A 26,457-nucleotide genomic window follows, 5' to 3' on the forward strand; every position below is an offset into this window, starting at 1 on the left:
ACCAAGTCCAGCAGGTGTTGGGAGTTTGACTTTCTGCTTAGTTTGAAGCGTTCCCTGGAAATTGTGAGAACATCTGATTACCTTCCTGTGGGTCTAAACTGATGTTTATCGAAGTGACAGAACAGAGGGAAGATGGGAGAGTTTGGCACCCATCTCCCCCCCCCCAAAAAAGCCATCCAGTCAGATTTACACAACAACAAAACAAAAGGGGCCATCTAGTCATCTTGATCCTGTAGGACAGAGTAGAGTAGCCCCTTTAGGTGTCTGAGGCTGTAAATTTGTTTTGGTTTTGTGTTTTTTTTAGGCTCTAAACTTTTTTTTTTTTAATCTTTTTATTGGGGCTCATAAGGCTCTTATCACAATCTGTGCATACATCAAATGAGCAAAGCACCCTTATACATTCGTTGCACTCGTCACTCTCATAATTCACCTTCCACTTGGGTTCCTGGAATCAGCTCGGTTTAGGCTCTAAACTTTTATGGGAGCAGAAAGTTGCACCTTTCTCCCAGAGTGGTTGGTTATTGCTGACCTTGCAGTTAGCAGCCCAACACTTAACCTACTATCCCACTAGGACTTCTATAAGGAGACTTAGGGAAACCTAGTGTCAGGGAGTCAATGGAGGGAGAGGTGAGCATAAGAAATTAGCCACAAGGTTGGCAGTTCAAGCCTACCAGCCACTTTGCCAGAGCAACATGAACCTTTCTGCTCTCATAAAGAATTATAGCCTCAGAAAGTCTATAACTCTGTACAGAGTTGGAATCGACTCCATACCATGAGCTTTAAAAAAATCCCCTTTCATCATCACTTATTTGGTACTAGACATAAAAAAATGTATGTTTCCTAGTAGTTTTGCATGGGATCTTGATAAAGCTCGGCAAGTTAAGAGCCTTGAAGGAGAGAAGGTCTTAATGGGTTTGATATAAAATGTATTATTATTATTATTTTTTTAATCTCAGGGCTAACTCCTGGGGTAGGAAGATAATTGATCATATTCATCCTTTTCGCAAAAAGGGCCATGAATAGTGAGGACATGGAGGTTTCTATTTTCAACTTTTAGAGGAATGGTGTCCTGGTGAAGAATGTAGCGAAGAAGGTAGCTGGGCCTGGAAACTATGGCCCGGTATCCAAAGGGAGGATAGCTCCTACAGAGAGCAACAGCATTGGCTGGCTTCCCCCTTTTCAAGAAAAGCCAGAAACCTAGATGTTTCTATGAGATAACCTGGTTAAAAAAAAAAAAAGATGGTAAGGTATGATAATACATTAAAAAATGCATTAAAATAAAGGTTTTTTTTAAGCCAATATTACCATACTGGGCTTAGAGACACAGTCCCCGTGTGCAACCTCGTATCTTCCCAAGTGCAGGAAAGCAGCGCTCTCTCCTCTGAGAAACTTGTGCCCCCGCGCGCCCCGCCCCCGCGCGCCCCGCCCCCGCGCGCCCCGCCCCCGCGCGCCCCGCCCCCGCGCGCCCCGCCCCCGCGCGCCCCGCCCCCGCGCGCCCCGCCCCCGCGCGCCCCGCCCCCGCGCGCCCCGCCCCCGCGCGCCCCGCCCCCGCGCGCCCCGCCCCCGCGCGCCCCGCCCCCGCGCGCTCCGCCCCCGCGCGCCCCGCCCCCGCGCGCCCCGCCCCCGCGCGCCCCGCCCCCGCGCGCCCCGCCCCCGCGCGCCCCGCCCCCGCGCGCTCCGCCCCCGCGCGCCCCGCCCCCGCGCGCTCCGCCCCCGCGCGCCCCGCCCCGGAGTTGCTCCTCCCCCAACGCTCCCGAGGCGGAAGTGGGGAAGCTGTGGCGCTGGTGGTTGGCCCGCGGCCGGCCGGTGCCTGGAGAGTGCGTGCGCTCTAAAGCCGGGACGTGCTGACGTGTGACGTGCTGACGTGTTCCCGGAAGTGGGGCTGGCGCAGGGCCGCCATGTTGCAGCAGGTGAGGGGCCGTGGGCTTCTGGAGAGGGCGGCGGGCCGTGGGGGCCGGGGCGGCAGTGTGCTAGAGCGCTGGTCGTCGTCTCGGAGCCTGGGGACTGCGGCGCGGCCCGCTCCCGCAGCTGGGAGAGGAGCGGCCCGAGCGGAGAGAGGGAGGAAGGGCCGGGGAGAACGGCGGGCTGGGGTCTGGCGGGGGCGCCGGGCGCCCCGAGACTTCGCGTGCTCGGCCGGCTCAGCTGAGAAGAGCGGGCCGGGGGGACCCGAGCTGCGCCGGCGCGGCGGTTCTCGGGGTGTCCTGGCGGCTGCAGAAGCGCCCTGTCACTTGTCAATCCCCGTTGTGCGCGGTGTCGGATTCTCGGGTGAAGTTTGGGGGGATGTGTTCACCCATTGGCGGTGCCCGGGGCGAGGGGAAGTGGACTTCGGCCCTGTCCCAAGCCCTCACCTGGCCCCTAGAGGCTGCTTAGCTAACCGAGCTTTGATGGTGATTAATGGTCCACGTAGGTGATTCGTTTCTGCCCTGCCTTTGAGGGTCCTGAGTCGGAAGCGATTGGATGGCACTGGGTTTTTCGGAAGAGGATGGCATTGATACCCTTAAAGTTAATTATAGCCTGCATGTTTGGAGCCAGAGATTTAAAAACAGGCCCCTATGTTAACTCCTTGCTGTGGAGTCAATTCCGATTTATAGCTATCCTTTGGGACACAATGGACTTGCCCAATATGGTTTCCAAGCTGTGAACTTTAGAGAAGCGGACAGCATCTCTCGCCTGTGGAGTGGCTGGTGGGTCCAGACCTGAAGACTTAATTTAGTAGCCGACCACTGCTTGGTGAGCGACATTTAATATTTCTTAAAGATTGTAGTGCACTTTCAGTTACTACTCTGCCTGCCCGCTCTACACCTTGGGGATTCAGCCCTGATATGTATAGGCCTCTGAGGCTGCAAAGATAAGGGCATGGAGCTGGAGAAGAGACAGGTCATAAACTGTCAGCCTTTCAAGGTGCTGTGGGTTTTAAGGAGGGGGACGGTATGATTGCATGTACAATGCCATCCTAGTGGACGAATGAGTGTTGCACTGTGGGGCTCCCGAGGGGAAGGCCCCAGCTTTTGATTTCATAGCGTTGTTCAGGGGTGCTGAGCCTTGTCACACATGGGAAGCTTAAATCCCAGGCCACACCTCAAATCAATTGTATCAGAGACCCTGGGGAGGAATCCAGACAGCAGTTTTGTCTCCTTGTTAACCATCAGTTTTTGTTGTTAAACTTTTCACCAAACACCAGCATTTAGCTAACATTGGGAACCTTTAGTTTAATGGATCTTAATCTATTTTGCATATTCAGCCTTAACTCCTACCCCACTTTTTTGTTTCCTATGTGGTCATTCCCTATACATAATTAATTTATTCACATCCCTGTACTTTTGGTAAAAACTAACCAGGAGAGAGAGGAGTAATCAGGAGACCTTGATTTATCAAACTTCTTTCTTGAAATGTCTCTCCAGCCCTCTTTAAGGAAAGCCAACCTCTGTCTCACACCCCTCCCCCATGCTCTTATTTGCACTCCTATTTCTACTGATAGTGATCACAGTGTGCACTGTATTGCAGGTAATGGCCTCCTCTGTTTATTCATTCTTATTTTCAGCAAACATTGTACCACTTGGACAGGTGCTCTGCAAGGACTTCCTGCACTGTGAAGCCTGTGTTTCCTAATAGTCACTGAGAGTCTTTAGGGAGCTCAGGTTTGCAGTGACAGTACCCAGGGATAATGGTTCAAATAGAGATTTATCTGAGTGCTGTGAGAACTGCAGGGAGGGAAAATGTGCTTGAGAATTTCGGGGAAAGTTTCTTAGCTATTTCACTATTTGCACAGAAACTTTTAAGGTTAGTTTGGTATGTCTTGTGGTGAGTTTGGTAGGGAGAAGGAAGCGTTTTCTGGGTGAAGACACGATCAAAGCAGAGTGATGGTGCCCACAGTGTTTTCAGGAGTACGCTTATGTTTCCCTGAAGTGCCAAGGATGAGGAGTTGTCTGAAGTGTGTTGTCTGGAGATCGGGCTCTGGAATCTCAGGCAGGTTGGGAAGGAGTTAGATTTTACCTGTAAGGGAGCTGTTGGCAAAATTTAGCTGAGGAGTGACAGTATGGTTTCCATGTTACAATTACTGTGTGGGTATGGGGGGGGGGGAAGGCTAGAGCTCAAGGCAAACAGGTTGGTAATGACTGGCGAGAATAAAGTTAGAAGGAGCAGTGTCACTGTGGTGGTTGAGACTGAAGGTGAATTATACAGCGAGTTGAGGAGTGAGCCACTCTTAGAATCCTGGCTGCGAAAAGAAGGAATGCTTGTGGGGTGATAGCCAGAAAGATTCGGGTTCAGCGCTTATAAAAATGAGGGGGCTTCAAGACATTTGTGGGAAATGGCATTTTCCCACAAACTTTATGAAGCCCCTCTGGCATTTTTTTGGCCAGTAAGTTAACATTCAAAGAAGTTTATATGCTGATTAGAACGATCTCATAGAAAGACTAGAAAATACACAAAAGAAGAAAAAAGGAAAGTTGATGGAACAAGCCCCCGAGGAGACAGGAAACAAAGGAGCCTGGAGCACAAACCTTTGGGTTATCCTTGAATGGGGAAAGCGAGTTCAGAGATGGGGGCATGGAGGTGAGAGTGCAGTCAGCTGATTTTGTAATCCCTGTGCCCTTGGTTTTCTCTCTGACTTGAGAGGCAGCAGCAGAGAAAAGATGTAATTTGTGTGAGCATCACCTACACCCCTAGTGGGTTCCCCTTAGTGTTCAGTCCCTCGAGTGAGGATGGAGATAGCAGATACTTGGATTGCGATGTGGGCTGTTTGCTGCATGGTGGCAGCAGGGCGAAGGTCACTGTGCATGTTCTGTCTAGGTTATGATTCCTAACGACTGTGACCACATTGCCGACTTGTCTTCTGTTTTGAGCAGCCTGCTGCCTTGTTGGCAGAAAAATACTGAATTTCATGGATATTTAATTATTCTTTTAGGACAGTAATGATGACACTGAAGATGTGTCCCTGTTTGATGCAGAGGAGGAGACAACAAATCGATCCAAAAAATCCAAAGTCAGGTATGCCGTGGAATTAACAGACACTTGCCTTGTTAGTGTGCCGTGTTGCTCTGTCCACAGACTGATGCCAGATGATGTATCAAGGAAGACTACTTACGGTGTGCTTGTGAGTATTGCACATCACTAAGTGGTCTTCAGTCGGAGATAGACGTGACGTTTGAGCTTCTCCTTTGGTGTATGAAAACCCTGTGGAGTACAGGTCTACTCTGAAACCCTGGGTGTTACCATGCACTGGAATTGACCAGATGGCAGGTGGTGCCTCATTTTCATATCTAGCATATGGAAATTTACTTGGTGCTGATTTTTCAAATAATCACATCTTATTACTAAAAACATGAATGCCATGTCTTTAGTTTTTGTAGTTACATTAAGTTTTTATGGTCCAAATTTCAGAATTACATATTTGGAACACTTAATGTTTTACTATTTTTCATGAAAGCTATTTATAGCTCAAAACTGCTCATTATTCACATATTGTTGCTGCTAGGTTCTATTGAGTCAGTTCTGACTCATAGAAACTGTGGGTGCAACAGAACAAAACACTGCCCAGCCTTGCTCCATCCTCATAACCAGAGCTATGTTCAAGCCGATTGTTGAAGTCACTGTGACAGCCTCACCCACTGCGGGTCTTTCTTTTGTTCACTGCCCCTCTTCTCTGATAACAAGTCCAAAGTAGATGAGACAGACTAGGCAATCCCGGCTTCTAAGGAGTGTTCTGGCTGTATTTCTTCAAGGGTAGTTTTGCTTGTCCTTTTGGTAGTCGATGGAATGTTTCACTTCTTTGCCGGCACCATTGTTCAAAAGCATCATACTTCTGTGGTCTTTGGCCCTCCTTATTTATTTCTTTTGCATGTATTTGAGACTGAAAATAGCACGGCCTGGGTTAAGCAAACCTGAGTCCTCAAAGTGACATCTTTAAAACAGTCCCCAAGGCAGTACATTGTTTTTGATTTCTTGATTGCAGCTTCCATGGGTGCTGATTGTGGTTCCAAATTAAATGAACTCCTGGTGTTGCTTATTGGTCCAGTTGTGAAGATTTTTGTTTTTGTAATATTGAGGTGTAATCCGCACTGAAGACTGTCATCTTTGATACTCACTGAGTGTTTCAAGTGCTCTTCACTTGGGGTGAGCGAAGTTGTGTTCTCTGAATCTGTCACCCTTTTTCCTCCTTATGGTGACGTCAGGTGGTAGTGGAATGCCTTTGGGAGGCAGCAGGAGGCTGACAAGCAGGAACTATAATTGAGACCAAGCTTTGTTCCACCTGTCTCCACAGCCTGCAGCCCCACTCCTGCTGGCCTTGGGCAGTGCTGCCATCTGTCTGCCACGCCTCTGCACCCCACCCCGAGAGCCGAGCTCTAAGGGGTGTGAGCTGAGGCTGGCCCCACTCCGGGCCCCCACCCTCCCGGGCTTCATCTCCCCACCCTGGGCCGTGTGGCTGTCTAGAATGACATCATTTATAAAAAAAATAATATAATGATTTTAAGCCAAACATACCAAATACTTACTATTTCCAGTTTATTTTTTCTAAAGAAAATTACTTAATGAAACAACTCTTTTGAACCTTGGCAGCAATTGAAAGTGAAAGGCCAGCCACGAAGGACCGCCTGTGATCCCATTGCTATGAAACGTCCATTGCTAGAGACAGCACTTAGCTAGCCGGTGTGAGCAGATGGGAGAGAAGTGAGGGAGTGACTGCTGATGCCTGTACCTTTTTAAAAGCCAGGATTTCTTTTCACAAACAATTCTAAAATTGTGGGTGGTGATCGATGCATGATTCTGTGACAGTTCAAAAAACCACTGAAGTATATAATTTTATTTGGTGAATTATGTCCTGAATGAATTTTAACTCAAACTGTGAAACAAAACCAAACAAATCAAAACTCTCAACACTAACTTTATGGCTCTGAGAACTTAAGTTCTTTTGGTATGATTTTTAGATATGTGAAGTAAGACTTAAATCCTGGGTATAATTTCCTTTCTCCTTCAAGTTTGGGAAAACCCATTATGCTCAAGTCAGTAGGCTCAATCTGAGCCATGCTTGGGAAAAGTTTTGTTAGGTATTTTGTGAAAGTTGATATTTGATTCAGCTTTAGAGATGGGTTGATGGGCTGTTTTCTATAACTTAGTTAAAGAAGAGGACGTGGGAGGACAGTGCCCCCGTGGCACAGTGGTGCATGCAGTGGGCTGGCGACCACGTGGTCGGCAGCTCTGCTGTGCCCTGTAGGGTTACTCTGAGTCAGAACCAATTTGATGACTGGGTGGGTTGGGTTAGGAAGAAAATGAGGCAGATCGTTGACAAAACCCGTCTACAAGTTTGTGTTGCTTAACATCCGTGATGCATCAATAAAACAGGGTGCTTTGTGGTTTGGATATTGTATGGGTTGGGTTAGGAAGAAAATGCAGTAGATTTTGACAAAACCCGTCTACAAGTTTGTATTGCTTAACATCCATGATGCATCACTAAAACAGGGTGCTTTGTGGTTTGGATATTGTATGACTACCTTAAAAGGGCAATGAATGTACAAATGTGCTTTACACAATTGATGGATGTGTGGATTGTGATAAGAGTTGTATGAGCCCCCAATAAAATGATTTTTTTTAAGAGAGAAAAACAAAACACCTTATCAGAGCCCCATTTCTGACTATCCTTGTCAACACCACTCTTGGTTGGAAGGGGCAGTAGTGGCAATTGAGGAGGCAGGGGTGGAAGTGCAGTGGAGCGCTTTGACTCCACCCACTGTTCTGCCTGGTTGAGCAGCAGGAGCAGCCTGGGCCCTGTAACCCTTCCCCCTGAAGGCCCAGAATCGCCCACTCCAACAGCTGTATCCTCTGCCTCACCTGCCTGCGTACCCCATCTGAGGACAAGTGCTCTAAGAGTTTGGGTTGGGGGTCTTTAAAAGGTTTAGGGGTAACCAATACACATGCAACGTGCTTGCGGAACCACTGCCACCAACATTTTTGTGTTCAGGCGAGTATCCAAACGGACTTAAGTGATGCATACTCTGTACTTGTTAATATCTGTAGTAAAATGTAATTGCATTTCTCTTATGCTTCGGTTTTCAGACACCCAGTGGCATCATTTTTCCATTTATTCTTTCGAGTCAGTGCAATTGTAGTTTATCTGCTCTGTGAATTGTTCAACACCAGCTTTATTGCCTGTATGGTGACGATTATTTTATTATTATCATGTGACTTTTGGGCAGTGAAGGTAGGTTTGTTTTTATTTTAAAATCACGTTTAATATGTTGAGATTGAGTAATTTATGAAAAGTGAAAAATGTAACAATTAAGCATTTTGGATTAGTCTTTATCCTTTTGCTCCCTTAGGCCTTACCTGTGTTAAAATACTGGGTATGCCAGATTACAAGAAGGTTCTTACACTGCTGTATGTAGACAACGGAGTTGTCTGTGTGGTTAATCAGTCTATGCTGTCTGTAAAAATAAACAACTGAAATGTGACTTGCAGCCACAGCCCCTATGTACTGCTTTTAATCATACCACTGGTTTTGCTTTGGCTTTACCTCCCAGTGTGGGAGATAAGATTGTGTAACACCCAGTATGGGTTACAAAGGCGTGCATACTGTTTGCAAAGGTTCCTACTGAGTGCTTTAGGCAGGGGACTTTGGCACTGTCTGCCACGCTTGGTTGTCAGAACTGAAGGGAGGTGGATGCTACTGGCTTCTAGTGGGTAGAGACCAGGAATGCCTCTACCATCCTGCAGTGTGTAGGAGGATCCGCCACTGCAAAGACTTAATCCAGCCCCGCAATGCCATTAATACTGAGACTGAGAAACCCTGCTGTAGGAGATGGAGTGTAAGAAGTGGTTTTAAACCCAAAGGCATTGGAGGGTGTGTGGAAAGGGGGAACCAATTACAAGGATCTACATGTGACCTCCTCCCTGCGGGCAGAAAAAGGGGGTGAAGGGAGGCATCAGGGCAAGATATGACAAAATAATAATTTATAAATTATCAAGGGTTCATGAGGGAGAGGAGCACAGGGAGGGAGGGAGAAAAATGAGGACCTGATGCCAGGGGCTTAAATGGAGAGCAAATGTTTTGAGAATGATGAGGGCAACGAATGTATAAGGGTGATTTACACAATTGATGTATGTATGGATTGTGATAAGAGTTGTATGAGCCCTTAATAAAATGATTTTTTTAAAAACCAAAGGCATTGAATAATGGGTAGAGTTAGGGAGGGATATATATATGTGTGTGTGTGTGATAATATAATAAAATGATAAGTATAGAATTCAGATGGTAGGTATATGAGTGCTCATTATAAAGTTCAGCTTTTATGTGTGTGTAAAAAATTTTGTAGTAAAATGGTGGCAGGAGGACAAGACAAATAAAAAACCCTCAAACCATAAATAGGAATTTTGAGATTCCTGGAACTGATTCTAGGATGCCTGGGAGTTGAGAAGGTTAAGTGCTCAACTGCTAAGCCAAAGGTTAGTGGTCAGTTCCCTTAGCCCTCTAAAGTTGAGGATTGTGATGTGTGGCAGTGTGAAAACGCCAATTGCTCCACGGGGAAAGACTGTGAAGAGCTACAGTCTCAGAAGCTCACAGGGCCCTTCTGCCCTGTCCTACAAGGTTGCTTGTTATGAGTTGGGATCCCACACACACCACCTCCACCCCCTCCCCGCAACCCAACCATGTGCTATAGAGAGAACTGTCCTGATTGGATTCTCTTGGGTTCCAATCTCTGGACACAAGAAACCAGGGTGGGTTCGGATCTTTAGATTAGTAGTCAAATGCAAGCCAGAGGCTTAACTTTGGGTTTTAAGGTTCAAAACACTGTGGCCCAAAAGTACATTTTTCTTTTGGAAACCAAGGACTTTAAACAGTGCCGCCCATTTGGTTTTGTTGGTAAAATCACATAGCTAGCTGTCCAGCTGAGGTAAGACGCAAACTTAAATCAAGAGTTGGGACTTTATTACAATGCACACGGAGATAGTGTACAGCAGGATGTTTTTCCATTTTCATTAACTTTATTTTTTAAACAGTTTTGTCATATAATTCACATGTCATACAATTCTAGGTCAGTCACGTCAAGAAGAGTTGTGCAATCATCTAGAGTAGCATTCTGAAATGAGATAGAATAAAAGTGTTATAATTATTATGAATCCAAATCTAGTTTTCAAAAGATTTTTTATAAAAAGTAAACTTCCTCTAATCCCCAGATGATATTGACAAAGCAAGACAAAGCAGTTTTTAAAAATAAACGATTTAATTATTCTTCATATATGGTTTTCATATTATTCTTTACTCTGAAGAATAGAGTAGCAAATGTTAAATAATAGTTTTGAAATTTGAATGGTTAGTAGTAGTCAAATTTAAGACAAGTGGGTGTATCTTTCACAACATTGGTGAAGATAGGAACAGTAAAAAATAGTTCATATAGCAAAAGAAGGAACAGTTATGAAGTTTACATGTTACAAAGCATTGTATAAAATGTCAGAAATATTTTTTAAAATTATTATAATAGTAAATACAATATTAACCTCCATGGCGGTCTAATTATGTCAGTAATTTTGTACCCAAAGTGGTACATTGTTTTGCATATATTTTGTTATTTTATATTTTAGGCCTGTAATTCTTAAGAAATTACTCATTTTAATCTCTCTAGTAGACATTCCAGGTATGATAAACTTTAGTACACAATTCTGCTAGTAATTCTAAGTCACTGTCGCTCTCAGTTATCTGGTCTAAGGGACTTCTCTGCAGTGTAATCCCGAGTGTGGCTCGTGGTTACCGCTTCTGACAGTTCACATTTACCCGAGTCACACACACGATTACCTCCAGGGAGCTTAAAGTATGAAGAGGCTTCAAAAGGTTTGTGGGTCAAGAATCAAAGTCTAACCAAAAGGAAACTAACAAAATTAGCTATGGTAGGAAAAATTCAAGAAGGTAATGGTAATACCAGATCAATTCAAACAAAATATGGTTTGTGTTCTTTCTAACATGGTTAGATAAAATGGAAACCAGGATCAGCTAGCATCAAAGGGAACAACAACACACATGCCACTGTATGTTAACGAAGGCACAGATACAGTGAGAATTACTCACAGACTAACAGTGCATCAAACCATGGGTTTGATTATTAGAAACATTAGGAGAGGATGGAAGAAACATCACGCTTTGAGTCTTTAACAAACCTCATTCTGATAGACAAAAGTGGTAAAACAATAAATACTGTTATAAAAGAATCTGAATGAAAACATTATTGAGGTCAATTTAGTAACAGTATTTAGAACTTTGTGTCCCACAGAGATACTGCCTTGTTAATGTTTTTGACACAAAACTTGATGTAAAAGTACTATGAAGAAAGTCTAAGAGCTCCTACGTATATGTTGTAACTCAGGACCATAGAGCTAAGTAGTCATTTGTTTTAAAATCATGGCAACAATTATTCAAACACTTGGAAACTGTTTTTAAAGCAAGTTTTCTAAATATCTTGGTGTAAAGATAAACATATCTGTAAATATAAATTGTTTGGGCCTTAAAGATCTGAGCCTTACGGTCCAAGTTTTGAAGTGTGCCTAAGATGACAAGGAAAAGGAGGGTGACTTCCCTCGTTTGAGTAGCTGTAGTTCCTGTCCTGCTGCCAGTGGAGCTTGTTTGGGCATCCTTTTCTCTCAAAGAACAGCTCGCTCGGCACCCTCCTTCAGTGCCGTCTCCTGGGAGCATTGCCGGCCACCAGACTCTCTCTCTTCCTCTGAGGAACTCCTGCAATTGCTAATCCCAAGGCCTCTTTCAAAAACATAATGCTTTCCCCTAATAAAGAGGAAAGCCATAGACTACAGGATAAGAAAAATGAAAATACTAGGCTAAACAGGCCCAGAGTTAAAAACAAACAAACAATCAGTCTACATATAACCCTGTCCCTGGGGGACAGACAACAGAAAAGTGGGTCAAGGGAGACATCGGTCAGTGTAAGACATGAAATAATAATGTATAAATTGTCAAAGGTTCATGGGGGGGAGAGAATGAGGAGCTCATACCAAGGGCTCAAGTAGAAAGAAAGTGTTTTGAAAATGATGATGACAACGAACGTACAAATGTGCTTGAAACAGTGGATGGATGGATGGAGTGTGGTAAGAGTTGTACAAACCCCCAATAAAATGATTTTAAAAAAACCCAAAACAGCAAGCCTGTTAGAGATTAGGAAAATAATAAGATAAATGAAGTTGTAGCATTAGAAATGGAGGACTGTAAACACAAATATTCTAGAAGCAGTTTTAGCAAATAAAACTCTTGAACGTTCCTAATTTCTTTGCCAGCTTTTCTCTTTTACATAGTCTCTTATGTGGTAGAAATGTTAGCATTTCTACCTTATAAAATTTTGACTTTGGGATACATTTTTTTTAAGTTCATAAAACCTGAGTGTGCTCATGGACCCCAGATTGGAAATCTGTACGTTATGATTTGCACCAGCCTAGATCACATCTTCCTCTACTCTCCTGAAAAGCACCTCACTGCACTGAGCACAATGGTGATGATGCATTTGTGCTTGGATTGATTACCTCTTGCCCCCCACCACCCAGCACTTGATGAGAACAGGGATGGTGTCTATTATGTGCCATTTTATTGCCAGCACCAAACACAGTGCCCGTGCAAAGCTCAGCAAATATTTGTTAAATAGGTAGTGAAACATGAGAGGAGCATTTGGTACATCTGAGATTCTGAATAAGGGCCAGTGCCTGGGATCATTTTGAGGGATATTGAGTTAATTGTGGGTACAGGTAATTGTAGCCACAGTTGGGATCTGTGGGGGGGGGGGGGGGGAAGTAGATCTTAGAAACCAAAAAGTGAGGGAACAAATTAGAGAAATGGAAAATGGACAAGATTGCCAAAAGGGAATTCCAAGAAGGGGCAGTGTTTATGGATGGATTTTACTGTTCACGCTGCCCCCTCTACTGCTATTGCCATTTTATGTAATTTTTTGGCCAGACCAGACATTGTAATGGTCCTTATTCACTGGACATTATGGAAGTAAAGCTGAAGATTTGCTTGTGAAATGTTGCACTTAAGATAGGAATTTATGGCAGACCTTCAAATAGTACTTTTAAAAATAAGTGTGTGTATGTATGTGTTCATCTTTTTAATTTAAACATGCATTCATCTTGACCAGAATGTCACCGGCAGACTAATGGTTGGCCTGCGCTGGTGGAATCATATCGATGAGGATGGAAAGAGCCACTGGGTGTTTGAGGCCAGGAAGGTAAGCTGCTTCCTTTCCTCTTCTGAACGGTGTCCCTAAAGTGTTTAATTTGAACGATGTTCTCAAGACCGAAACACCACTCCAAGTCACTTGACATGTCAGCACTAAACTAGATGGTTTCTAAAGCTGCACTATTTTTTGTCTAGTTCAGAATAGAAACAAGGTATCTTTATGACCGAACTAGAGGACTTGTGCACAGTGCTCAGCTGTTGGCTCTCTGCTTACTGGTGTTGCATTGCCTGATAGCTCCAGGGATCCCTCTAAATACAGCTGATAAGTGGTGTCTGGTAGCCTGCTCTGTCCATGCTCCCTCACCCATTTCCAGTTCTGGTGGGGAAGCAAGAAGGGGTTCCTACATGTATAGAAAATCCTAATTGTTCAAAAGCAGACAACTCTTTGAGCCTGTGAATTCAGGAGCTCTGGGAGTTGTTTTGGGTTTGCGTGCTACACTTCATCAAATAGGAGGTCAGTCTGGAACACCTAGCTCACCCTAGTAGACAGATGACAAAACATTTAGAGACAGTAAGAGGGGACTTCAAAAAGTTTGTGGAAAAGTAGAGCTAAAAAGGTAATGGAAATTTTCCACAAACTTTTTGAGACACCCCCCCCCTTGTATAAATTAAATTGCTTGCCTGCTGCTTGGATCTTTACAGCAACTACTTTTCAGAAAGTGCTAGCACTGATTCTGCGCGCCCAGACTTTATATGAGGAAGTCTGCCTGGAAAAACTTACCACCCCTTTGGATGCGTTTTTGGCCATTGTCCAGAATCCCTTGACCTCAGTTTTGTTTGTCTGGAGCCTGACTTGACCTTTTAGTATTCAGGAAGACTCTAACCTTGGTTTCCTCTTCCGTACCCTTAAGGTATTATTGTCCACAGCTTCCTTTTGAGTAGTACATATACCGTATACACTTGTAGATAAGCCGAGTTTTTCACCACATTTTTAATGCAGTTTTGTGGTAAAATTATGTGCCGTGGCTGATATTCGGGTTGGCTTATACTTGAGTATATATGGTGTAAGAATTGACTAGATACCTGTTAAGAGACTTAACTTTTGTTTGGGCTAGGATAAACTGGTTTTTTATCCTGAAAATGTAGACTTCTCGAGCTTACAGTATATTTTAAAAATCACCTCTTACAATCATAATAGTGGTAAGAAAATATTTGGGGGGGCATGGGTTGAGGGTGCAGGATGAGTTGTCTATATTATATCTGAATTTGAAGTAAAATGTTATTAAAAATGTTTTTACTGATAAATATCACAGTGATTATTTATATTCCTTTATAGGCCTCCTCTCCAGAGAGCAAAACTGTTTCAGAAGCTGAATCCAGAATTTTTTGGTTAGGACTCATTACGTGCCCTGTGCTGTGGGTGATATTTGCTTTCAGTGCTCTTTTCTCCTTCAGAATCAAATGGCTGGTGAGTGTCAAGGTAGACCGCTGGGATAATCCATTTTGATGTCTGCCAGGCTCAAGTTGTAAGCAACCATGCAAGCCCTTCACATAGACGGGCTTGTTGTGAGTTTCCCAAGGTTTGCTTCTAAACTCATGTGTTGTCTTAAGTCCTGGATGGACAACAGGGGTTTGCTCAGGGCCTCGTTTCCCTGAATTTTCAGGATGTTAGTCTAGAGCAGAAATTTGATTGAATTCACTTTGTACAGAGGTTTCCTTTTTTTTTTTTTATCACATTAGCAGCTTGTTGGAGAGGAATGCCACGGTCCATGCTAAACTTCCCCAAACTAAATAAGCATGTTTGGTTTATTTTGGAACTAAAAGGGCTGCCTTTTCTGAAGACACTGACAGCATGGTGATCTGTTTCCGTTGTCTACTTCATAACAAATCACCCCAACATGTAGTGGTCCAGTGCTCCAGGCCACAGAGCTATGCAAGTGTTCCAGCTCACAAAGAAGTGGTCAGATTGTCTTTTACAGTCTGCTCCCTGGAGTCATAGTGTTACTTCTGGGGAACTCTTAGTCTATTAGCATAATCACAAATGAGAGTCCGGCTTTCTCTCTGGAGTAAGGAGCTGCTAAAACAGTGGTTCTCAACCTGTGGGTTCTGACCCCTTTGGAGGCTACTTAAGCAGAGGGGTCAGTGAAGACTGCTTGGGATTTTCTTTGCTCTTGCAGCTCATTGTATTTTAGCTAATCTCTGATCTCTTTGAAGGTGGTGCACTGGGTTACGTCTTGGCTTGCTAACTGAAAGGTCAGCAGTTGAAACCTACTAGGCACCCTGGAAGAAAGCTGAGGCAATCTACTCTTGTAAAGATTTACAGACTCAGAAGGCCTGTGGAGCACGTCTCTGTCCGTTAGGGTCAACACACGTCAAAACTGACTTGATGGCAGTCAGTTCAGTGACTTGCCTTTTCATTCTCATCTTTAGGTTTCTCTATAGGGTGATATATTTCCAACAATGCTTTTAACTTGGTGGGTTGTATTTCTTCCTGAATAGACTCTTCATTTTGCATACTGTCCTCATTTTTTTTCTTTTTGGCTATTGTTTTACTTAGAAGCCTTCTCATTGTTTCTGTTTTGCTCATGCGTACCTGGTGAATTCTCCTTGATTGCCTTCTCATGTTGTCTCAGACATTTGGGCTTGACTGTTAGCTACAGTTTGAAGATTGTGTGTGCGTGTGTGTGTCTTGAAAGTACAGAGGAGAATGCAGACTAGGTGATCTTGTGATGTGGCTGCCTGGCTTTTTCTCATGATGTGGAGCTCCTGTCTCCTGGTTCAGGGTGAATTCTAGTCTGGTTCTGCCTCCTGCTTTAAGTAGTTGGTTAGGTTCAGAGCCTTAGCATCACCTGTGGGAGCCTGCCACAGTCATCTTCTAGCAGATGTTTGTACTTCCGTGAAGCAGAAGAGGAAGAACTAGTTGCCGTGAAGATTCATGGTAGCCCCAGGTGTATCAATAGAACTGCGCTTTCATAGGGTTTTCAGTGGCCCATTTTTTAGAAGTAGATCACTAGAACTTCCTTTTGAGACATGTCTCAATGATCAGAACCTCTAGTTTTTAATTATCCATTGAGCATGTTAACTGTTTACACTGCCTTGGGACTCCGAGGAAAGACTGATTATACTACTAGCTGCTTGGTGGGAGAAAGATGAGGCTTTCTACTCATGAAGACTTACAGTCTGGGAAAACCACAGGGGCAAGTCTACTCTGTGCTGTAGGATAGATCGCGTCAGAATGGACTTGATGGCAGTGAACTTGGTTTTGGTTCTCTTGAGATTGTGTCCTCCAGTGATTGTCAGCCCTACTCTGGTTTTCCCGCTTTCTTCCCACTAGGGAGGTGCCATTACACAAGGTGCCAGAGATTTCCCTACACTTCCTTTTTTTTATGGGTGGGTTGGGGGTGGTCATTGTTAGTTGTAAAGGCAGTTCACATGGCTTGTCTTCTACAATTAATCTAAAGTTTGGCAGTTCAACTCCATCAAATAGCACCCTGGAAGAGAGTCTTGATGATCTTGCATGAAGATCACATTACAAAAAAAACACCTGGAGGGCTTGCTGGTCTACTCTGAAAACGGAGTCTCCGTGAGCCAGAATTGACTTGATGATAAGTATAGTCTTTGTGTATTTGTTGGTTGGGTGGAGCATTTGCTCTTGCAACTGGTTCTGAACAAATCTCAGAGTTGTCTGTGTGCTTGTCCTTCTGTCTCAAATTGGGGTCATGGTTATTAACCAATGTCCCTTGAAGCTTCATTGGAGAGTAGAGTTGGATTAAATGTTGAGGAGGAATTTGTAGGCCTGCACCATGCTACCAGTAATTCTCTCCGACTTCCAGCCCTTTTTAATGTTTTCTGGTATTGGCTTATTTGCCACCCCAACACCTGCTTTTTTATTTTATTTTTTAAGATCATTTTATTGGAATCTCTTAACAGCTCTTATAACCATCCATGCATCAATTGTATCAAGCATATTTGTACATAAGTCGTCGTCATCATTTTCTAAACATTTACACTATTTGAGCCCTTGAACACCTGTCTGCTGTCTTAAATGGAGATCTTGAGATCTGGCTTCTCTACACTTTACATCTCAAACCAAAAGATGATTTATAAATTATCAAGGGTTCATGAGGTAGGGAGGGTGGGGAAAGGAGGAAAAAAAGTGAGGAGCTGATACCAAGAGCTCAGGTAGAAAGAAAATGTGTTGAAAAGAATTATGACAACATATGTACAAATGTGCTTGACGCAGTGGATGTATGGATTGTCATAAGAGCTGTTAGAGCCCCCAATAAAAATATTATTTTTTAATTCTGCATGTTCTAGCAAGAATACATTTACGTTTTGGTTACCATTAAGTGAAAGTAAAGCCTCAGGACCTTCTTTTACTCAATGAGTTCCAGTGCCCTGTGGGGTCTTGGCCTGTGCATAGCTGGGAGGCGTCCGTCCCAGTCTGAGAAACGTGGGAGTTGAAGGTTTGTTTGATAAAAAAAAGTAGAGCTTGTTAGTTGATTCAGGTAGAACTTTATATAATTCTAATGATGTTAACTCCAAACAGAGCTCACTGCTGTCGAGCTGTTTCCAACTCACAGCGACCCTGTGGGACAGGCAGAACTAGCGCTCTGGGTTTCTGAGGGGATAGCTCTCGGGGAGGAGAAAGCCTCATCTTTCTCCTGCAAGAGTGCCTGGTGGTTCGGAACTGCTGACTTTGAGGCTAGCAGCGCAACACGTAACCCACTATGCCACCGTGAAATAAATACCAGTCTGGAACAGAAAGCACCACCTCGTTTCTTTTTCTGAATATTAGAACCTGCTCTTTAATTGAACATAAATTCCCCACTTGTTTAACAAAGATCCGCTTTAGAGCTTGTTACGAGTGTGCATTGGTCAAGAAGACGTTCTGTTTGGCTGACTTACAGAAGGTGTAAGTATTTCCTGGTCATCCTTCTGGTAGCAGAAGGGTTTAGTGTAGAACAGGGGTCAGCAAACTGGCTTGCGGGCCACATGTGGCTCTTTCGGTACATGTGACTGGAGTAAAATTGAGAAATGTTAAAGGATATTCAGATAATAGTGATTTGTCTGTAACAATATAGTTATGGCTCTTGAATAATTCTTAAATTGTTGGAGGGACATTGCTCCTCTGTCTCAAAAGTTTGTGAGCCCCTGTTCTAAAGTACGGATCGACACACTATAGCCTGCAGTCCAAACTGGCCTACCACTGGTCTTGGGTGAATTTTTATTGGAATACAAAGATGTCTGGTTGATTTGGGGCTAGAAAGGCAAAGCTAAGCAGTTGGAACCAAGTTTGTATGACTTACCAAGCCTTCTGGTCTTTTGTAGAGAAAGCTTGAAGACCCCTGTATTTAACCATAGGACCAACTCAAATTGTCCTAGTTGATTTTACTTTGTGATAGTCAGAGTGGGTTTGGATTTCTTTTTCTCCTTCCTGTGTTTTAGTGGAGCCACCAGTAGTATCACCGATGTGGCCACAAGAAAGAAAAAATTTTGTGGAAGTGTACTTTTTCTCTCGCTCCTCCCCCACTGTGGAAGGTATACACCTTTTGCACCTTGAGATGTTGCAGTGGCTCTCCCGACACCCATACATCATCTGCACAGAACAGAGATCCATCTCTTACTGAACGAGGTCTCTGTCTGGATGTTCTTTTGTTGGCCCTAGAGAAATAGTGCACATTTGAGTTTTCTCTGAGTCTTACCTACTTTAAAAAAATATTTGTACCATCGACTCGAAGCATTTGGGAGAGAAAGGGTTCCCTCTGCTACACCCCCAGGGGCTAGCCGGTGCCTTGGAAAAACTCGGAAGAATGAGTGAATGCCTGCTACAGAGCACACACTGGATTGGGGCTGTCTGGCAATTTAAGGAGTGCCTTGTTGTGCAAAGCTGCTTTTTCCTTCCTTCTTGAATAATAGGCTACATTGCCTTAATCCATGGCGTAGAGGAAACAATTTCCTACCAGTAACTCCTGATTACTTTTTTTTCTTTTCCCAGGCAGTGGTTATCATGGGTGTGGTGCTACAAGGTGCCAACCTGTATGGCTACATCAGGTGTAAAGTAGGCAACAGAAAGAATTTAACCAGTATGGCTACCTCTTACCTTGGAAAGCAGTTTTTAAGACAAGTAAGTGTTTTGAGGAGCAAGGATAATCTTGATATGTTGTCAGTGATGTTTAACTTCTGGTGCTTTAATTTTTATGCTTTATATAATTTATACATATATAACTGCCTTAAACTCACTTGCTTTGAATTAATTGTGGTAGCTCTAAATGCATACTTTTGAAGAACCTTTTTTGGTGTGGTTTTAAGTCGATAACAGAAACAAGCTAAAACAAAATAACACCATATTAAAATTGTTTTAAAGTATTGAGTCCTGCACAAACACCCCTCTCCCCCAACATAAAACATTCTCCTATAATCCCTAATAGAATTATTTGATTCAGGGCTTTCAAAGTGATAGCATTATTTAAAGATCTTGTGAAAAATAGGTCTTCACATGAGTAACACTGGATGTTTGTGCAGGATGGAAGCCCACTGTCATTGAGGCTATTCGGGGTGTCCAGCACGTAGGGTTAAACAGCCCTGTGTCCTGAAGCTCAGGTGAGCATCGCATCACCGACGAGGCTTGTTAAAAATGTGGATTGGTGGACCCTTCTTTCCAGAGTAACTTAGGCCATGGATCTGGGGGGAGCTCAGCGTTCAATTATAGCCAGTTCCCAGGGGATACTGATGTTATTCGTCCGGGGATTATGCTTTAGGTAAATAAAAGCCCCAAGTGATTGGGGCATATACTCAAGAACATGCAGCTTAAAAGTGATTCAAAGCTAAAGTTTAGACCCAGCTTTCTTGACTCCAGTTTTACTATTCTTCCCATTGTTTAGTTTCCTGTATAAAAGAGATGAGGTAGTGAAAACTAATGCTCTTGTAGTGACACGATTCTCTTCCTGAAGATATTTTTACATGACCCCAGTATACCTTTGCTGTGGCCACGTTATGGTGATTGCATGTGTGTGTTGAGTAAGGTTTTTCTATGGGGCTTTCAGTGTTTCTCTGGTAGGGGAGGAGGGCGTTGAATGGAGATGAAATGCAGTCTTGAACCTCACATAATATAGATGATGTTAATAGATGTACATGGCACCTGGTGATGCTCTTGATAAAGGGAACAATGTGGACATCTGGAAGTGCATTTATTTCCTTCTCTAATGTGCCCAACTTTAATGTAATTAGGCCACTGCGTGTAAGACAGTTTGTTCTACTTACAGATAGGGAATGTTCCCTTGGGGCCTGTTGCTCTGAAATCTATAGTAAGTGAAGTGAAGTCAAATATTAGGGAGTTTTTCTCTTTTGCAGAACCTGGAAGAGGAGCAAACTTCCTAAAGTGGAGAAGCCTACTTGCCCTGTTACAATGGGGAACAACGGAAATGATCCTTGGCTCGTGGAACCTTCTAGAGCTTTGTACCTGTTGCAAAGAGTAGTTTTGGGTTTGCTTTTTCAGTTATGATTTTTATTTTAAACAAAAACAAGTAGTGTTCATGGTAAGTTTTTCTTTCCTCTATAGAAGTTGAGGATGCACCACGAGAAACATGTCAGCATCTACTTCCTGGTGTGCTTGTGCACACACATGGTCTTATGATGTCCATGTTTCCCATATGAATGTGAGTGCTGGTGTGCATATGTACATGTGCTGGAGACTTGCATTTTGATTCATATTTATTTGTAGAAGGATGTTCTTAGTCTAAAGGCTCTCTGAGTATTATTTCTCTTGAGCTTAAGAAGAAAGAAACACTTCCATGGAGAATAGTCACTGTAGTGTGACTGTGTGTTAGAAATCATTCTCATCCTAAATGTACACGAGAAAGTACAAGTCAAATTTGGGCCAATTGTGTTAACTAGAGCTTCTAAAATATTCCTTTTATGTGTAATATGTACTGAAGGCCCAATTCATATCATTGGAATTGTCAGCGCTTGTATTTAAGGGAAATGTCAGGGATCTTGGATAGGCTAGCCACATTTTCCTTAGGAATTTCTTAGAAGCTCTTCAGTGGTACTTGGCTAAATTAAATTGATCTTTTACACTCAGAGTATTATTCTTATGTCATAGTGAGAATAGTTATTGAGATATTTGTCATAATAAAGACATTCTGCTAGATGAATCTTCTTGCTCTGATGGGATCTTGCAAATCATGTATTTATATTAATAATATTTCTTAAAGTAATGTATTTAACTGTAAATTAAACAACATACACAGGACAGGACCCGAATTGTAGCACCTGAAATTCTGTTGTAGATACTGTAAATTTTGTTGGAATCTTTTAATTAACAGATTATTTTGTGATTGTATTTATACATTGTTAAATTTTTTTAAAGGGTGTTTTGTTTAATTGAATAAGTGTAGCTTTGAAGGTGCATAACTTTATATTTGTATAAAACTTTACTGTTTACAAAAACATTTTGAGATGTGTACTCTCATTTAATCTTCACAACAAGCCTGCTGTATGTCATCTCTGTTTACAGATGATAAACTGAACCTCAGGTTGAGTGGTTTGCCAAAGGAAACATTACACGAGCCTTCAAGATTGACTGTTGTGAAAGGAGATGCTTGTGTTTCTCTTTCCCTTTCTTAAAACACACACCCACTGGTTGCCATGTAGTTGAGTCTGACTCACTCGTGTGTTACAGAGAGAATTGTACTCCATAGGATTTTCAATAGCTACTTTTTGGAAGTTATCATCAAGCCTTTCTCTGAGGTGCCTTTCAGTCAGCAGCCAAAGGCATTAACCATTTTTTGTCACCCAGTAACACTGCCTGTCTCTTAGGGAGCGTGCACTATTTTACTTGTATTTGGCAATGTCATCTAGTGAGATTAGATGAGACTCTTCTAAAGATGTGGTTTTAGTTTTAATCTGGAAGCTCTAACCTAAATCTTTTGGGTTGAGAGTTTACCAGAGGACATGTTGATAACACTCCTTGAGGCAACTATGTTTATTTGAACCTCTGTCTAAACCAGATATGCGTTGAATTTTGGAATAAGCATGTGGTACTTACCCCCCATTATCCATCTTATTACAGAGTCAGAACCTCCAGTTATAAGTTGGGGCAGGGCATCCTTGAATAAAAACATTTCTTAGATTGGCTTGATGTACCTTGGTGTGGTCATGTTATTTCTGACCAATGACTAGCCTTCCAAAAATTATTTGTAAAAGGGAGATTTCATCTCTTTCCTGGTAGCTAAAGTATAGACTTACTAGTTGGAGCTTGGTTAGCTATCTTGGACCATGTGGTTAATGTCTTAATTTGTAAATGGCAGAAAATAAGGTAGATTGTCAGAGTTTAATCTGTTGGGGAGAGCAGCTTTGAATTACCTCTGAATTTCTGAGAGAAACAAACTGTTTAACTGTTGGTTGGTTGCTCATACTTTCACTGAATTGTCTCACACCAGGCCAATCGTGGCATCCTCGTCATTTGTTTCCATTAGTGCACAATTTGAGATGTCATGATTGAGTAAATACTTGGGAGTGTGAATTCCTTTTTCTTTTTGTAGTAATTAAGCTTGTATGGTTGATGGTGACAGTTCCCACTGTTCTAGATATTGGTGCATAACAAATCACTCTAAAACTTAAAGTGTCAAACAATTTCATTTTGTTCGTAAGTTCTGAGAGATGGGAATTTGGATTGAGCCCAGTGGGAGACAGCTTATCTCTGCTCCTCAGCATCTGGGTAATCAGCTGGGAAGATAAGATGAGAAGGCTGGACTGACTTGATGGTTGGGGGGGGGGGGGAGTGCTCGTCAAGGGTATGGTTAGCTGCATGACTGGAAGCTGATGTTGCTCTCAGCTGGGATTTCAACCTGGCTGTTGGCTAGAAACACTACGTGTCATCTCTCTGGTCTCTGGGTGAGCTAGTTTGGGTGTCTTCACCACTTGGCTCTGGGTTTAAAGAGCAGACATCCCTCAAGAACAAGGTAAAAATGCATTCTTGGGATGTACGTAGTGCCGTTTCTGTCATTCTGTTTGTGGAAGCAGTCACAAGATCACAGAAGGCTCACCACCTGGGAAGAGTATTTGGATTGCCTTGTAGGAAAAGTGTGGCATGGCAGATGGGCAGACATCTTTGGAAATTAAAATCTGCTACCTCACTGTGAACATGTCATCATAGTTGAGAAATTATTTCGAAATAGGGCAGGGTGGTCGGTGGTGGTGGTTTCTCTGTTATCTTTTCTGGATCAGCCTAGGAGATGAATTGAACCAGTGGCATAATTAAGATGAAAGCATGCCTTGTACAGCCTAAGAATACCTCCTCTGAATAAACAGGGAAACTGTGGGTTGGTGCATCCTTTCACCATTGGGTAGGTACTATGGTCCTTTACCCCCCACACACACACTATTTTAGCAGTTTATTGACATAATTCACTCATCACACATTTCAATAGTTGAGTCATATTCAGACGAGTTGTGTAATCACAATCAATTTTAGGACATGTCTCTTCCTTGTACTTGCCCTTTCCTCACCAACCTCCGCCACCGTGTCCCTAGGACTAGTAGTCCAGTTGCTGTCTCTATTATTACCTATCCTGGATTTCATAAGCAGAAAACAAAAAAACCAAAACAACGGCAATAAAACAAAAATCTCAGTGAAAAGAAAGAAAATGCTATAACCTGGAGCAAATATACAAAGGGTCAAGGTGACAAGGCATCACTTTTTCACCTAACCACAACTACAGTGATCCACCCTACAATGCACTTTGATAAGGCCCTTCTCATCCCTGGTCCACAGTCTGAGGGGACTCATCAGAGAGACTTAATCTCCTTAGGGGAGCCTGCAAATGTGTTTTGGTCATTCACTGTCATCCATAACCTGTAAACAGTGTTCGGAATGTAAGCCTTAATATCAGCCCCTCTTCTGGATTTGGATTTGTGTTAGTGATTTGAATTTATGTTAGTCTGGGTTGACTAGAGAAATTCATAGACATCCATGTATAAGAAAGAGCTTTATATACAAAAGCATTGAATATTGAGAAAACAGCCCAGTCCAGATCAAGTCCATATGTCCAATACCAATCTATAAATTCCTTTTCAGACTCAGGCCACACATGCAATGATGCAGGAGGATCATAGGCCAGTGGGTGGAAAGTCTTGGGGATCCTGTGGCAGTGGCAGCATCTCGGCACTGGTGGGTCTCCACATGGCTCCACCAGCTCTGAGGCTCAGGCTGCCATCAGCCTGTCTCCATGTGTCTTGTCAGCAAGCATGTCTCCCAGGGAGTGAGCAAGTATCTTGCCTCCAGTGAGCTATTTATCTCCTTAGGGGCTCCAAATGAGGTCAAGTTACGACCTGATTGACAGGTTAAACTCCACCCCTTTACTCAAGTCTCAAATTGACATTATATAACTACCACAAGATTTTATTTTTTACGCTCCTTATATCACACAGGCTAGTATTCTTTTTCCACTTAGACTTAGCAGATGCCTCACTCAGATGGCTGGTTATTTTAAACAAGTTTTTAAGACCCCAGACTTGCATTTGTTTCTAGCCCTAATGTAAGGACAATCAGTTCTTATAGCATGGCCCTGCTTGATGCTCACCCTCATGAAGAGATTACAGAAGATATGGGTGCTATAGGAAAGTGGTGGGGAAACTAGAAAGTGCGCATCCAAATAGCAACTGGGGTCTTAGAGCCATGTGTTCAAACAAGCAGCCACCTAAGTCAGGCATTAACAAAGTCCACATGGAAGAAGCACACCGACCTGTGTCATCCAAGGATTGTAAATAATATGATGCAAGTCTAAGGAAGGGAATGGATGGTATCAGAGTTTTGAGCACCTGGTTTACAGAAAGCCCTGGATGACCGTGGAAGCCCAGTCAATTTGCAGGCTCCCCAGCTGCGTGATTGTAGCCTCCAGCGAATCCCTTTCGAGCATTGTTGAGGGACGTGAGTAGCCCTGATTGGACGGCAGTGTCACGTCGACTCTGGCAGACGGAGGTTAAGATGTAGTATCGTCTCATCTCTGCTTTGACCCGTTTTTGAGCTGTTTCAGTTTAAAAATGTGAGAGGGAAATGCATGTGGATTAGCCCTGGGTGCGTCCCCTCTGACCATGGACTAGGGGTGTGAACAGCCTTGCTATCGTACACAACGCATTGTTGCTGATGCGAGGTTAGCACCTAGTGCCCTATCATTTGATCGCCCTTATCCATTTACATTGGTTCTACTTTTTAATATTTTCTGCCTTCTTTTCAGTTGGAGTTTTAAAAATGTGCTTTAGTTTGTTTTTAAAAAATGATTTTGTATATATGCAATCCAGGATAGGTGCATCTAGAGAGATCGCAGCTGCATTAATGGGTCCTTGGGGGTGTGGCGGGGGCGCTTAGGGGGGCAGGGCAGCTAATAGGGATGAGCACAAGGATGGAGAAATGCCCTAAGCCTGACTGTGGTGATGACTACAACTCTCCTGGTGTTACTGGACTATTGTGTGATGTGTATGTTAATTACATGCCAATAAAACTGTTGAGAGAAGATCTAAATCCAAATACATGAGGATCAGTAGGAAACTATTGCTCTGAAATCAAAGTTTTCTAAAGGAAAATATCAAAGTTTGATGCTATTACTTCTCAGCATCTGCTCTATCAGATAGTTTATATCATTCTATATAGATTCAAAAGGCAGTGTTTCCATCTCTTAAACAGGGTGCCAGTTCACTGTCCCTCAGACCCGTTGGAGGGATGGACTATAGTTTAAAAAATAACTATGAACAAATTCCTATGCATACTGCATATATCTTATTTTTTTTATATATATCATTTTGAAATTTTTAAAAAAAGAGGCAAAAAACACCTGGCGGGCCGGGTAAATGTCCTCGGCGGGCCCCGTGTGGCCCGCGGGCCCTAGTTTGAGGACCGCTGCTCTAGACCATGAAGAACGCTGTGCCCTTTACATCACATCAAAATGTCAGTTTTTATATTCTTGAGACATTCATGTTGCTTTTACATATTCTTTGGGTTTGAGGAACAAAACGAAGTCTAAAGAGGGCAAGATGAGAGCTGTCACTTGAATGGGTTCTGGTGTCTGGAGGACATGTGTCTAAGACAGCCCTTGCTACTCTTGAAGGACGAGAAGGGACATTGTCATGATGGAAAAAAATTCCTCAGCACAACTGTACTGGCCTTTTTATCACCTGTTTTCAATGCTCCCAAAACGTCTTCCTAATGAACCTCCATGATGGCTCTGTCTTTTGAGAAAATCTGTCAAAATGATCCCTTTGAGATCCTCCCAAACAATCAGCAAGCCTTCTCAGCT

At 43.1% G+C, this 26,457-nt stretch overlaps 1 protein-coding gene across 3 annotated transcripts; it reads left to right on the top strand.

Annotated features, from left to right (window-relative positions):
• The first annotated feature begins 1,766 nt into the window (after positions 1 to 1,766).
• Positions 1,767 to 22,409, top strand: LOC142459458 (Golgi apparatus membrane protein TVP23 homolog B). Of its 3 annotated transcripts, none has more exons than XM_075561050.1 (8): positions 1,767 to 1,910; positions 4,907 to 4,989; positions 8,053 to 8,197; positions 13,122 to 13,211; positions 14,499 to 14,630; positions 19,161 to 19,289; positions 19,688 to 19,765; positions 20,516 to 22,404. In XM_075561050.1, exons 1-7 carry the CDS (start codon positions 1,899 to 1,901, stop codon positions 19,733 to 19,735), a joined length of 639 nt encoding a protein of 212 aa, XP_075417165.1. In that variant the 5' UTR covers positions 1,767 to 1,898; the 3' UTR covers positions 19,736 to 19,765; positions 20,516 to 22,404. The 3 variants fall into 3 exon arrangements, with proteins under 3 accessions (XP_075417165.1, XP_075417166.1, XP_075417167.1); XM_075561052.1 differs by lacking the exon at positions 1,767 to 1,910 and adding an exon at positions 2,128 to 2,730 and having other exon boundaries at positions 20,516 to 22,409; XM_075561051.1 differs by lacking the exon at positions 19,688 to 19,765 and having other exon boundaries at positions 1,771 to 1,910; positions 20,516 to 22,290.
• Positions 22,410 to 26,457: the final 4,048 nt, after the last annotated feature.

Source organism: Tenrec ecaudatus, chromosome 10 (genome assembly GCF_050624435.1).
Source record: "Tenrec ecaudatus isolate mTenEca1 chromosome 10, mTenEca1.hap1, whole genome shotgun sequence".
NCBI lineage: Eukaryota > Metazoa > Chordata > Mammalia > Afrosoricida > Tenrecidae > Tenrec > Tenrec ecaudatus.

Bases quoted from the DNA above. Each gene is read 5' to 3' on its own strand.
- LOC142459458 (XM_075561050.1), top strand. The intron at 4,990-8,052 runs GTATGCCGTGGA...TTCGGTTTTCAG, and splicing joins TCCAAAAAATCCAAAGTCAG to ACACCCAGTGGCATCATTTT. The intron at 13,212-14,498 runs GTAAGCTGCTTC...ATTCCTTTATAG, and splicing joins GGGTGTTTGAGGCCAGGAAG to GCCTCCTCTCCAGAGAGCAA.